Source organism: Taudactylus pleione, unplaced genomic scaffold (assembly GCF_031769625.1).
Source record: "Taudactylus pleione unplaced genomic scaffold, aTauple2 ptg000392l, whole genome shotgun sequence".
NCBI lineage: Eukaryota > Metazoa > Chordata > Amphibia > Anura > Myobatrachidae > Taudactylus > Taudactylus pleione.
In genome coordinates this window covers 1,502,300-1,515,969 of record NW_028284793.1, presented here as the reverse complement: position 1 = coordinate 1,515,969, position 13,670 = coordinate 1,502,300, and the positions used below count along the sequence as shown (strand labels likewise).

At 48.6% G+C, this 13,670-nt stretch overlaps 1 protein-coding gene across 2 annotated transcripts in view; it reads left to right on the top strand.

Moving 5' to 3' along the window:
* Positions 1 to 245: 245 nt before the first annotated feature.
* The window catches only part of MAT2B (methionine adenosyltransferase 2 non-catalytic beta subunit), a 43,231-nt gene continuing 29,806 nt past the window's right edge, over positions 246 to 13,670 (top strand). The window contains exons 1-3 of one of the 2 annotated variants that reach the window (XM_088445989.1): positions 246 to 422; positions 6,553 to 6,747; positions 9,698 to 9,812. In XM_088445989.1, the coding sequence (XP_088302115.1) occupies positions 249 to 422; positions 6,553 to 6,747; positions 9,698 to 9,812 (484 nt within the window). In that variant the 5' untranslated portion in view covers positions 246 to 248. The other variant, XM_088445990.1, reaches the window with a different exon arrangement.

The following is a 13,670-nucleotide window of genomic DNA, read 5'->3' as shown; positions in this document are numbered from 1 at the left end:
AATAGAAATGGAATATAATAACTGTCATTTTAAAAATCAATGTAATGCTTTTGCTCAGCCATGCTGATGTTTTTAAAGTATAAACTAATAGTGTATAGAAGCACGGTGAGGTGACGCTCCTTTCCTGGCCAGGCCCAGGGCAGGGCCGCTGCTGATGCAGGTACACTACAGTGGCAGAATGATGGGGTCCGGGATAACAAGTAACAACGTTACACCTCACAAACTGCGCATGCTCATACACATTCTATATGTGCGGTCCACGAGTTCGGAGGACACCAGCATGGTTTTATGTGACCTCGTTTTATTGCGCCTCTGATTGGTCAGTACGGAACGTTCTGTTTACATCTCTCCTATCGGATGTCTCATCCCGCCCACCGCAGGACGTCCAGATCTGGCTGTCACAGTTCACAACAACACACAAGGTAGTGTGCGGCGTGCGCTGCAGTAGCGGCAGGCAGGGTGGACGGAAACAGACAGCAGAGTAGCAGCGGTGTGCACTGACATGGAGGGGAGACAACTCGAGTGTAAGATCCGATTCAGACCAGGCTGGGTGGATGTGGTGGTGCAGGTGAGGAGGAGCAGCAGGACAGAGGCTGCAATGAACGAGGCTTCTTATGCAGGCCTCCGTTCCTGCTGTGCTGCATACACACTGGCTGTAGTGATGTTATTAGGATAGTATACTCCCTCCACTCATGCATTGAACGATTAAACACACAGGGGATATGGACAAAACATTGGAGAGGGATAAAGTATCAACTAATCAGTTCCTAGCTGCCAATTTTCAAACACAGACCTGTTCGATGGCAACTAGGAGCTGATTGGATGGGACTTTATCTCTCTCCAAGGCTTAGTACATCTCCCCCACATACACGTTTCCTTCTGTACAGCCCAGCTTTGTGCTGTGTCTCACAGAATTGTATTTGTGACTAGTATTGCGCTAGACAGAAGATAAAGCAAGTGTGGGTTATGCATCCTGGGCTGGCACAACAGTAAGTTCTGCTTTCCATTGTGTGTATGGAGACATTGCAGTATTGCTGGGGGGGGGGGGGGGAGAGAATAATGTACTGGCCAATTAGCTCCTAACTACCTTGTTACAGGCTGTGTTTGTAAGATGACAGTTATGATTCTATTGGTTGGTGTAATATATCACTTTATCACTTCACAAGGCTTAGTACATCCGCACCATAATCATAAATCAGATGTTACTTATTATTTTTTGACACCCATTATAATGTAATGTGTATGTTTGTTATTGATAATGACAGTGTCAGTGTGTAGTCTATTTTTCACATGTCTTTAAATGATCATATTTTTATTTCAGATTAATATTTATTTTGTGGAACATAGCATACATTAGTGTAAAAGGATGTTTCCGGCAATGTTTATTAAAGTGTATGTAGTGTTGCAAGTATGCATATAGACTGGATGCTAGTTGTATTAATGAAAGAATGAAAATACATACAGATGTGTCCACATACATCTATTCTCCGTGAGCTACAAGTTGCGTTACACAGAACTTATGAGTGCCGTGTGACTCGGTAGTACCAAGCGTTTTTTTGTGCATATTTTTACCTACAAAAGTGTCTTAGTCGCACAGTGGTGAAATACAATGCAAATGCCGCTTCTGCTGAGTAAAATGATATGCAACATTCCTACAGTATGTTCTGTTTGCAACTGCGGGTGTATCTGAATGCGAAATGCTATGCTTATGGTGTCACAGCTGCTAACACTGTAATGTAGCATTTCACATGCAGATACACCCGCAGTCGCACACAGAATATAGGCATGCCGTATATAATTTTAATCATTATATTCGCACTACTCTGCAAATAAAACTCGTTTGAAGGTAAAAAGTCGCATTAAAAGACATTTGGCGCTACCGAGTCATGCCACGGCATGGCCCGACTAGAAAGGTTGTTTAACTTGCAAGGAGGCTAGATGTATGTGGACACATCTGTAATATACAGTGGCTTCCCCAGATTAATGTAATAGTACAACTATGCCGTCTTGCTGATGTTTAATCAGTGCTTCTCGAACATTTGCTAAATGCAAATAAGAAGGTTAATGACTTGCAGTATTGTTGTTTAACTGAGTACAATGGCACATTGGTTAATATTGCAGCTTCACAGTGCTGTGGCCATGGGGTTCTTTCCGACCAGGGACCACCAATGGTCAGCACCTCTACAGAGCTCTCCACGACCACGTCTACAGGATGCTCTGACAGAGCGCTCGCTCTGAATCAGGGCGTCTTTTTTTTTTTTATGGAGCGGCCCCCTGACCGCTCGCATTGCTGTGGCTTGCCACCCACAGCTAATGCGAGCAGCCATGATGATGGTCAAGACCATCGGGCTTGCGACGAGACCCTTGTGGTATGGTCTCGTGGCCACAAGCCGCAGAGAGCTTTCGGCTCAAACAGAGCCGAAAGCTCTCCCACAGACAACACTTGTGATGTTAGTGGGGCCGCCCCCAGACGGTAGGCGTTCTCATGGGAACGCCTCCGTCTGGGCAGCCACCCCCCCCGGCCCGCCCACCAAAGGGGGCGCGCTGTCACTCAACATCGACAGCATGCCCCCTTTGGTGCGAGACCCAGAGCGAAGGATTGCCCGTCGCTATCCAAGTCTCGCGCATGCGCACGACGGAGCCAACTCCGTCGTGCGCATGCGCTCTGGGCCACCATCGACCCGGTTGCGAGCGTTCAGCAATTGCGACCGGGTCTGAATCTGAATCATGCTGAATCATGCATGCTATGCCCTAGTGCTATATCATTACTCTGAGATTGCTAAAATTTTCCTTCCCTTGCTGTGAGATGTTGTCTCCAACAGCACCATTTCAGAAATCCCGCTTTGGTTCCCGGTGCATAGTGCCCGTGCTGCCCTCCAAGTCCTGCTGTGTCCTATGAGACCTGGTCATTTTAAAAATGAAGTCCGCTACCTTCATTGCTTCACAAAAGACACGTTGTAGAGCGTAAATGCGAACACTGAATCTGTGTAGGCTTCCTTTGGCTGGTTTCCTTTCACAGTCCAAAACATACTGGTAGTTTTAAATAGCTTTTGAAAAAATGCTTGTGTGTGTGTGTGAGGTGTTTTAGTCTGGGATGTAGCAATCACTGTGGATGCGATACATCCCGCTACTTACCGCATGCATACCGGCGTTAATAATGCCGATATGCACGTACAATTGCAATTAAAATTGCAACGGACAGCTCTTCCGAAAAGAGCTATCCATTGCCATTGAGAGGATTTCCGGGTGCATGACCAAGGAGTCCTTTTGCACATGCACTGCCGTCGGCCAACGCATGCATGGGGACCCTGGGAGGGATACTATTGGAACCCTCTAAGGCAGGGATGGGGAACCTCAGGCCGGGGGGACCGTAAAAAGGCCCCCGGAATCATTTGGTCTGGCCCTCTGAGCTTTTTTCTGCTAGCCTCGTCTGGCGAGGAAGGGTGCCTAGAAGGGCACCCTGCAGCCAGAATCTATGCAGCAGTGCCGCCTGGAGCGTCCTTAGGACACTTCAGACGGTCACACCGCTGCCCTTACAGCTCCCCGGAGCATCCTCAGTATACTCCGGGCATTGCTGTAATCACCGGCTATTGTGGCCCCACCCCTGTGTGACCTCACACGGAGGGGGCGTGCCCTTCATCAGGCTCGCAAATAATAATATATATATCAAAATGGCCCTCGGCAGAAAAAAGGTCCCCCACCCCTGCTCTAAGGGAACTATATGGAAGGAAGGCAAGTCCATCTGTAGATGACGTTGCCTGTCGTGTACAAGCCTGGGACAGTTTAGCTTTCCAAAGCTTTGTACATATGGAAAACCTTATTTTCGGAGTTTTGACTGCATTTTTCTGTTCGTACATCCCACCCCCGAATCTGTAATCTCCAATTGGGGAGGGACTAATGTGAATAATTTAATATTCTTTGGCAGATGTTTAAATTGATAAGCACAATTGGTGCATTCCAACCCAATAGCTGCATACATCACCTCATACAGGCAAATATATGCATTTAGTTATGTGCACACAGGGGGTGAAATTACATCTGACTTATGGTTAACTCAGGTCACTGCATTGAAAGAAATGTAATCTTCAGTTGCTTAACAGGTTCCTTCCAATACATTCACATATTTTAAAAATAATGTGGGGGAGATGTATCAAATCTTCTAAAGAGGACAGGTGGAGAAGTTGCCCGAAGTAACGAATAATTTTATGGAATGTTCTTGATAAATGATGGCTAGAAGCTGATTGGTTGCTATGGACAATGTCTCCACTTGTTCTCTATAGAAGGTTTGAAATATCTCCCCTGAAATATCTTATATTGATGTTTAATTAGAAGTGGCCAAATGCAGTACAATACACCTACTACTACTACTACTACTGTTATGTTATAGACTTCATAATTGTATGTTGGGCAATGTTATTCCTTGTTACATTGCACACCGAGGCACATACATGACATAGGTGTTTAAATGTTTTGGGCTGTACAGGCTGATGCTGGACACTAATAATTGTGTTTGGTTCTGCAGGCATATGGTGAGCATAGGGCCTAATTCAGAGATATACATAAATTCAATATTTGCGCTCATATCCGATGTTTGCAGATCTGCGCAGGAGCAGATTTGTTTTGGCGATATCGCTCGCAGTGCCCCAAAAGCTACAGCATGGTTGACATGATGGGCAGTGTTCCGGAAAACTGGGTCATTGGCTCCATTTTCTGTGCGTGCCGAAGACAAGGATGCAGCTTCACTGACCCTGGCAGAGTGTTTACACCGGACATCCTGAGTAACCTGAGATGTCCGATGTTCACGCAGTTGATCCGATGCTGCCAATTGATTGGCATAATGTTTGGCAGAATCTTAAATGAGATTCCTGAGGTCAGATATTGGTATTACATTTGAGCAAGTGACAGTGGGCCAGATTCATTTTGGACGCTATTACACAGTAGCTGCGTCTATGTATGCAGCTACTGTGTAATAATATGCTAATGCCACAAATGGCATCTTGTGTAAATAGACGCCTCCTGCCGGTTTCTGTAATCTGAAGGACACAGCAGCTGCGTGACCATCGGTCATCTGAGTAATCATCAGGTTACTCAGGATGGCTGGTGTTTTCATTCAGCTGGAACCAGTAAAGCTGCGTAAAGCAGGCAACCACTGGCTTCAACAAGCCCAGAAAACGGAGCTGACACGCCCCTGTCTTGGACACTGCTTTTTGTCACCCCCACTTTGTCCCCAAACGGCAGCAGCTTGTCAGTCAGGCTGCAGGGTCTGGGCACTGTGAGCGAGCGTGCGCTGATCGGAGGGACTGCTGGTGGCTGCTGTACACACAGGCCGCAGTGCAAACTGCAAGTCATTGGTTTAAAAAAGAAAATCATACACGCACCATCTTCCAGTGTTCTGGCCTCAGCTGTTTGACCCTTTCGCTGTAGTACTTTCAGAGACTATTTCTTGCTCCATACAGAAAGCTGGGTAAGAAAATCCTTTGAAAGAGCATATGTAATCATTTTTATGTTTTATTGCAGATTTTGCACCACTTACAGAGGTGTGCAAATTATTAGACTCTACACCAGTTTTTACTTTTCATACATTTCTGTCCACAAACAGACTGTAAAACTGCTTGCAATGCAATTAGGTATTTTCACGTGTTACCTAAGATTCTAGATTTTCTTATTAAACAAAATTGCTAGCAAAATGTAGTTTTTTGAAGGTGGCAGCCTTGGCAGAAAATTATGTAGATGTTCTTCCCTGGCCATGTAACAGCCCAGATGCAAATCCATTGAGAAGTAGTTGGTAATTGTAAAGAAAAAAAACTCGATGTAGATGATCATCACCAAGACTGGCCTCATAGAAGAGTCTACCTGAATATGGCATACAGGAATCTGTATGAAATACTGACAGTTGAATAGCCGCCGGTTCTCATACCGACGCCGGAAGCCCGAAGGGAGGACATCCCGACAGCAGCTCGTAAGTGTCCTAACCCTCCCTTGGTGATGCCTAACTGTAACCCCCCCTTTCCCCTACTCTAACACTCCCAGGGGGGTGCCTAACCCTAAAACTCCTAGAGGGGTGCCTAAGTCCCCCGGGGGTGTCTAAACCTAACTTCCTCCCCCCGCAGTTACAACCTAACTATCCCCGGCTTACCTCGTTCGAGATGCGGGGCATCGAGATTTCGGCGTGGGGCTAAAGATAGATCTCGACACCTCAACGCCTATCTTTAGTCCCCGGGCGGCCTTCCACCGTTGGGATTCCGCCGGCCGGAATTCTTTGTGGCAGAAAATTAACCGCATTCCGGCATACAGTAAGGATGAAGACATCAAGAGAAACTGTCTTGAACGGCATGCCAATCTGTATCAAAGTGATTATAAACAACAAAGGATATCAACCAAAATATCAATAGTTGTAATAAAAGAGTTTTATAGAAAAAGTGTGACTTTGTTTTAAATTCCGTGTTTGAGTCTAATAATTTGTACACCTTCTATAAAATCATAATTGCTAAAGATGGATTTGTATCCTTTGTGAGTCTCTGAATTATAAACTGGTTTGTGATTGCATTGTAGGCAGATGTTTCTGTTCCCAGTAGAAGGGCTCTGATAACTGGTGCAACTGGTCTCCTTGGCCGAGCTGTGTATAAAGAGTTCAAGGACAACAATTGGCATGTATTGGGCTGCGGTTACAGTCGGGCTCGCCCTCTCTTTGAGTTTCTTAATCTACTGGATGCATCTGCAGTGAAAACATTGATCCAAGACTTCAAGGTAATGTACCAGACCAGTGGTTCAACAAAGTATTTAAATGCAATAAAAGTATAGAACATAGCTTTTTAATGGAAGGTTTGTTATGCTGGGTACACACTGGCCGATATATTGGCCGATCAATTGATCGGCCAATATATCGTGCCTCCGTCGGCCAATGTGTACAGACGATATGTCTGTGAACAAAGTCGTTCACAGACATATCGCATTGGCTGTGCTGCGCAGCCAATGAACAGATATGTCTGCAGACATATCTGTCCATCGGCAAGTGTGTACGGGCGATCAGCTGATCACCCGTACACAGGGGTGCAGGGGGGGGAGGCGAGAGTGGGTACTACTTACCCGGGTCCGGCACACCTCCCCATCCACAGCAGCCCAGCACACGCTGCTGTATGCTGGGCTGCACTGGGAGACTGTCCAAAGCTGCTAAATCAGCAGCCAGAGCAGTCTCCTATGCCAAAGGGGGGGAGAGATCACACTGATCGCGCCCCCCATTGGCTGTGCGCCGGGCTGAGGGTTACACAGCGCCCTCCTCCACAGCGTGCAGCATTGCGTCACAAATGTGTTTTTGTTTTTTTTTCCCCCGAAGGAGGCGTGACCACGCATTCCACAATTAGGCCAGGCCTCCTACCTGCCCCAAGTCCGTCCCAAGCGTCTGCAGCATGCAGATGATGGTCATTCAGTGTGTATGAACCAGGGCCGGCTCCAGGGTTCTGAGCACCCTGTGCCGGCTCTTGAGAGAGCACCCTAACCTTGCGCGGACGAATTTGGGGGCGTGGCCCAATTACCATAGACCACGCCCCCTGTGTGACATTATTTGGAGGCGTGCCCGCATGGCACGCCTCCAAATAACGTCAGGCTGGGGGTAAAGTCCAGCACTCCGTCACTGGCTGGGCTTCCCCCAGCCCTCTCCCGTCAGTGAATGGTTGCCGCACGCATGCGCGTGCAGGTAGGGAGCTGGGCACCCACTGAGATTTTGTAACAAAATCTCAGCGGCGCCTGGCAAATGGAGCCTATTGGCTAGCTGCGGGGAACAGCTCCCCCCCGGTCAGCGGCCCACCCGACAGAGCTCCATGAGCCATCCGTGGTCCACGGGTTGAAGACCCCTGGTCTAGGCGTTCCAGTGCCTTTAAATTTCTCAGACAACAAAGTTAAAATGGACCGGTCCATCATGTACAAACTAATCTAGTATGTAAAGTTTTTTTTTTTATATAAATAAGCATTTTTTACATTTATTGTCTGTTACAAAATTGTATATGTCGCTTCATAACACTTGTTGCTGAAACAGCATGGCGATGGAATGGGAGAAAGTTTTAATAATATCTGCCAGTTTTGCATAGACAAAGGAGTAAAATGATTCACTCATCAGCAGTTCGCTATAGAAAGTATTCACTGACAAAAAAAAATGGCAATAACTAGTCCTAAATGTTATCAAAAGTGAGGGCAGTGCTGGCAAGACAGTTCACCACCCACAACTGAGAGTATAGCGGCCTAGATCGATGTTGGCTCTTATTTGAATTTTGGAAGTAAAAATTCTTCCTATTGGGATTTTCGAAGCACTATTTGAAATGCAGCACAGGTACAAATAAAATAAAACCTAAAATCAGGATGTACAGATGGGTCCAGACTCCACATACATTTAGCCTCCTTGCGCATTAAACTGCCCTTCTAGTCGCGCCATGCCATGGCGTGACTCTGTAGCACCGAGTGTCTTTTTTTGTGCATCTTTTTACATTCAAATGCATCTTATTTGCACAACTATGCGACTTCTGCTGATTAAAATGATATGCAGCCTATTTTCTGTGAGCGAGTGCAGGTGTATGCGAAACACTACGTTACAGTGTCAGTGGCTGTAACTGTAACGTAGCATATTGCATGCTGCATATCATTTTAATCAGCAGAAGCTGCTTGTGCTAACTTGTTGCATTATTGCGCATTTGAAGGTAAAAAGACGCACAAAAAGATGCTCATCGCTAATGAGTCACACTAAGCTCCTGCGTTGTGTGGCACGACTTCTAGCGCTCCGAGGATAGATGTACGTGTGAATATCTGTAATCCCTACATGTATCAAGCTCCAGAGAGCAAAACTTTCCAGAGCTTTTATCTGATGGGCAACACCATCTATAGATGACATTGCCTATAGAAGCATATGGGCTTCTTTTTGCACAATCATACCCCCCCCCACCCTGTCCTGCGTCTAGTGTAATATGACTCCCGTGTCATAAATTTGAAAGTCCTCACAACAAAAGGGACAGCAGTGGAAGTGTGAGTGAAATTCTCTATATCTAAGGTCAAATCTATAAATATTCTATATAGTTATGAAAGCTAGAAAGTTATTAATATTGGACCATCTTGTAGCTACATTAAGCCACATATTTTTAATGTATCTTTAATATGGCTTCTTTACTAATAGGATTTCTTTACTTTTGACTTTGCAGCACTTTTTTATGTTTTGCCAGTTTTTAATTTTTATATATGTTCTAAAAATTATGTTCTGTTCGTACATGTGACTGTATTTTGGGTCCCCGCTTGGTTGTTGTCCCTTCATTACTGTATATACTGTACAACTTGGATTCTTCTAATTCAAGTAGTTGGACTGGTGGGACTCTAGTATGCAAACATTTGTGATAGTAGCCCTTTAATACTTATGAAGGGGCATTTAGGATGGCAAGTAATTTTAACGCTCTAGGAAATTGTCCTATTTTCTATACTATTCCAAATAGAGGGCTTTAACATAGATACTTTTACAGACCTATACACACCAAAATGGCCATCAACAGTATTGCCATATGGTAACTAAGACATCAAGGGGCCATAGCCATTTATTAACTTTGTTCTAAAGGGAGTCCCAAGCACGTGTGACTTTTATTAATTGGGTGGTCCACAATTTTTTTTCCACAGTGCACTGTGGTGATTAAGGTGCTGAATCCTAATAGCAGTATTTTATTTGCAGCCACATGTGATTGTTCATTGTGCAGCAGAGAAGAGATTGGATATTATTGAGAAACAACCAGATTCTGCCGTCATGCTGAATGTAGGGGCTTCTGAGAATTTGGCAAAAGAAGCAGGTAATATATTGACTCACTAATGTCTCTTTATATGCTTTTCCCACTATTGCAACTGCACATAATAAATTAAAGCTAGGTACACACTAGACTACTTGCAAATGATGCAATGTCTTTAACTATTTCCTTTGAACTCCCAGGCAAACGACCTAGGCTCTGAGCAGAGCGCATGCTCTGAATGAGGGCCGTCCTCCATAACTATGGAGCGTCCTCCTGGACGCTCGTATAGCTGTGGGTCACCACCCACAGCCTATACGAGCGTGCAGTTTGATGGCCGCGATGGTCTTGACCATCACGACCATCGAAACTGTGAGCCGGAGCCTGCGGTTGAGGCTTTCAACCGCAAGGCCCTGAGTGATTTTTGCTCTATCAGAGCCAAAATCACTCCCACTGACATCACTAGTGATGTCAGTGGGCCGGCTTCTGACGGTAGGCGTTCCCTTAGGAACGCCCCCGTCTGGGAGGCATGCCCACCAAAGGGGGCGTGCTGTCAATCAACATCGACAGCACACCCCCTTTGATCAGACACAACGAGCGAAGGAAAGTCCTTCGCTCGTCGCGTCTGGCGCATGCGCACGACGGAGCTCCCTCCGTCGTGCGCATGCTCAGTGCAGAACATCGACCCACTTGCGAGCGGACAGCCGCTCGCGAGTGGGTCTGAATCAGGCCCCTAGTGCATACACACTGTGCAATGTAACAAACGACAAACCGATATTTCTACTTCAGGGTCCATAGGGTATCCACAGGATACCTTGGGGTATAGGTGTGACGTCAGTCGCAGGGCACCAAAGAGTTAAGCTTTCAGCCTCCCAGGATGCACTAGGTCCCCCTCCTATACCCCGCCCCCGGGCCAAGGCACCTCAGTTTAGTTTGGTGCCCGGCCGGAGTCGGGTGCACCTGTTGGAGTGGGGGCTAGAAGAGCCCCTGAAGCTTTTTCTTCATGCAGCTGTGGCTGCACATCTGGATGAACAGCATGGACAGTCAGTCCTGACGTCCATGCTGTCTTCCCTACACCCCGCCGGTACCAGAACGCCGGTACTGATCCGGGGATGCTGGTGGGCGTCTGGGGTCACAGCTAGCGGTGACCCCAGATGCTCCGGACCATGGCCGGATTCAAGGGGGACAGAGGTAAGCAGCGGGGTCCCGCGGTGGGTCCCCGCTGATCACATGGTCCTAAGTCCCCAGGCAGGGGGCTCCCTGGGGACTGGCTGCAGCGTGGAGCCAGGCGACCAACCTGCGCTTCCACTACCTCCTGGGACAGCGGACCGCAGCAGAGCGGTAGCGCTGCGGCGTCCCAGGGGTTAAATGCATGCCAGGGGAGCGCGCCTTCCCTGTCTCACAGCCGGCGCCTCCCCCGCTGCACACAGCCCTCTCTGCACTGTGCTGACTGGTCCTGTGTCAGCGCTCCTCCCCCAGGCCAGCTTCTCTCTGCTCCTCGGCGGCCATCTTCTCTGCAACGCATGGTGAACGCTGCTGGAAGTCTGGAAGGAAGCATCGTGGTCTGGGTCCCCCCGCATACCTCTCCTCCGCTGTGGCTCAGGTCTGTGTATGCAGCGCTGTGTCCTACCAGGCCCTGTGTCTGTGTAGTTGAGTGATCAGCGCTGTTAGTGCAGGAATTGTTATTTCTCTGCATTGTATGTGACTGTGCTAGCGCTGCCTGTAACTATTCTTCTCTAAACTGTCAGCTTTATTACTGTCCCTGTTCTTTCTGCTAAAGCCCTTGCGGTGCGGTGCTGCAGGGTGGTCTCTCGCCTATTTAATACTTAATTGGTGAGAGAGGTCACATACGTGGTGCCATCATGTCTGAAAGTGATTTTCCCCTCCGGCTACAGTGTACCACGTGCAAAGTACCGTTAGCGGAGGGGGAGGGTAGCGCGGAGGGCCTTTGCCGGCAGTGTTTGTCCATGGCGCGGCCTATTACGGTTACAGCACCGGTACAGGAGCCGCCCTGGGCTTGTTTCGCTCAGGCGTTAACAGCTTTAGTGGGCCAGTTAGCTCCGCAGCCCGCGTTTACTCCGATGGGTTTGTCCCAGCAGTCTGTGGTGTCGTCACCCATGCAGGGGTTCCCACGACAATTGGTGGTACCCCACAGTCTCCCTATTTTCCCGCTCCCGGGTTCTCAGGAGCCAGCGTGGGTTAACTCCCTGACGAGTTCTTTACAGCACTTGTCGGATGTGTTGCAAGGGGAGTCTGTGATGCGGCCTCATAAAAGGCCGGTGGCGTCTCTGTCCGCTCCTTATGAGGATGACGAAGGGACGTCTGATGATGGGGAGATTCTGGATCCTTACGATCAGGAACCTTTCCATACTAAGGACGCTGATGCTAAGTCCAAAGTATATATTCCTGGACTTATTCGGGCGGTCCGCACAGCCTTGGTGATTGAGGACGAAGTTCCCCCAGCGGCTAAATCTAAGTATGCCTTTTTCAAAGATGTGAAGGGCGATGCCACAGTCTTTCCTCTTTCGGGTCAGTTGGTGGACCATTTAGAGGAGGCGTGGAAACAACCTGGCAAAAGATACCAGCCGCAGAGACGCCTGGCGGTGGCTTATCCGTTCGCGGATAATTATTTTGCTAAGTGTGAATCCCCTCCACAGGTGGATTCTCACGTGACCCGTCTTGTCCGTAGTGCCACATTGCTGATGCCATCCATGTCCTCCCTTAAGGATGCTACGGACCGCAAGGTAGAAATCTGCCTGAAGTCCGCTTATTCCCTTGCAGGGGGGGCAGCACGGCCGGCTATGGCCATTTGCTGGGTTGCCAGAGCGATGGAGCGCTGGGCGGATTCATTAGAGGCTTCTTTTGAATCCGACTGTCCGGCCGAACAAGCGGAGTTGATTGGCAATCTCCGTGATTCGGCCACCTACATCAACGAGGCGGCTCTAGACATTAGTACTCTGGTGTCTAGAATTTCTTCAGCAGCGGTAGCTGCTCGTCGCACCTTGTGGCTGCGATCCTGGAAGGCGGACGCAGATCCAAGAAAGGTCTGGAAGCGTTGCCGTTTACCGGAGAAGTTCTCTTCGGTCCGGATCTGGATAAGATTGTGGCCACGCTGGCGGCAGCCAAATCTGCTTGTCTCCCGTCGGCCGCTGCTCCTTCTGGTTCTGGACCATCGTCCTTTCGGTCATCTAGGGCCCAGGGCAGGCCCAAACCACAGTCGTTTCCTCGACAGGCTGGCCCTAAGAAATCGGTCAAGCCCCGGAAACAGGCATGGAGTACCAGACGTCCGGCCCCCAAGCCAGATGACAAGCCTGCGGCCTGACGGTCCGGGTCTCCCCTTGGGGGATCCCAGGGTGGGAGGCCGCCTGCTGCAGTTCTCCCGGTGTTGGTCGTTCACTACGACAGACACTTGGGTTCTGGAGGTGGTCTCTCACGGGTACGCCCTCTCCTTCCGGCACAGACCCCCGGCTCGATTCTTCACCACGGGTCTACCATCAGACCGGAACAAGGCTACGGAGCTGCGGAAGGTATTGCACACTATGCTCCAGGCTGGAGTTATAGTGCCTGTTCCATTCTCCCAGAGGGGCCAGGGTTTCTATTCAAATCTATTTTTGGTACAGAAACCCAATGGGTCATATCGTCCGATTCTCAACCTCAAAGCACTCAACAAGTCTTTGCGGGTCCCGAAGTTTCGGATGGAGACCCTACGGTCCATCATTCTGGCGCTGGAACCTGGGGACTACATGGTGTCATTGGACATACAGGACGCTATGGCGGTCATGGCGGCTTCTTTGCGGCTGCAAGGAGTCCGCATGTTGCCGTACTTGGACGACCTGTTATTGGTGGCAGGATCTCCAGAGCTCCTGTTACACCACTTGGACCTGACCATTGCACTGCTGCAACGGCACGGCTGGCTAGTCAACT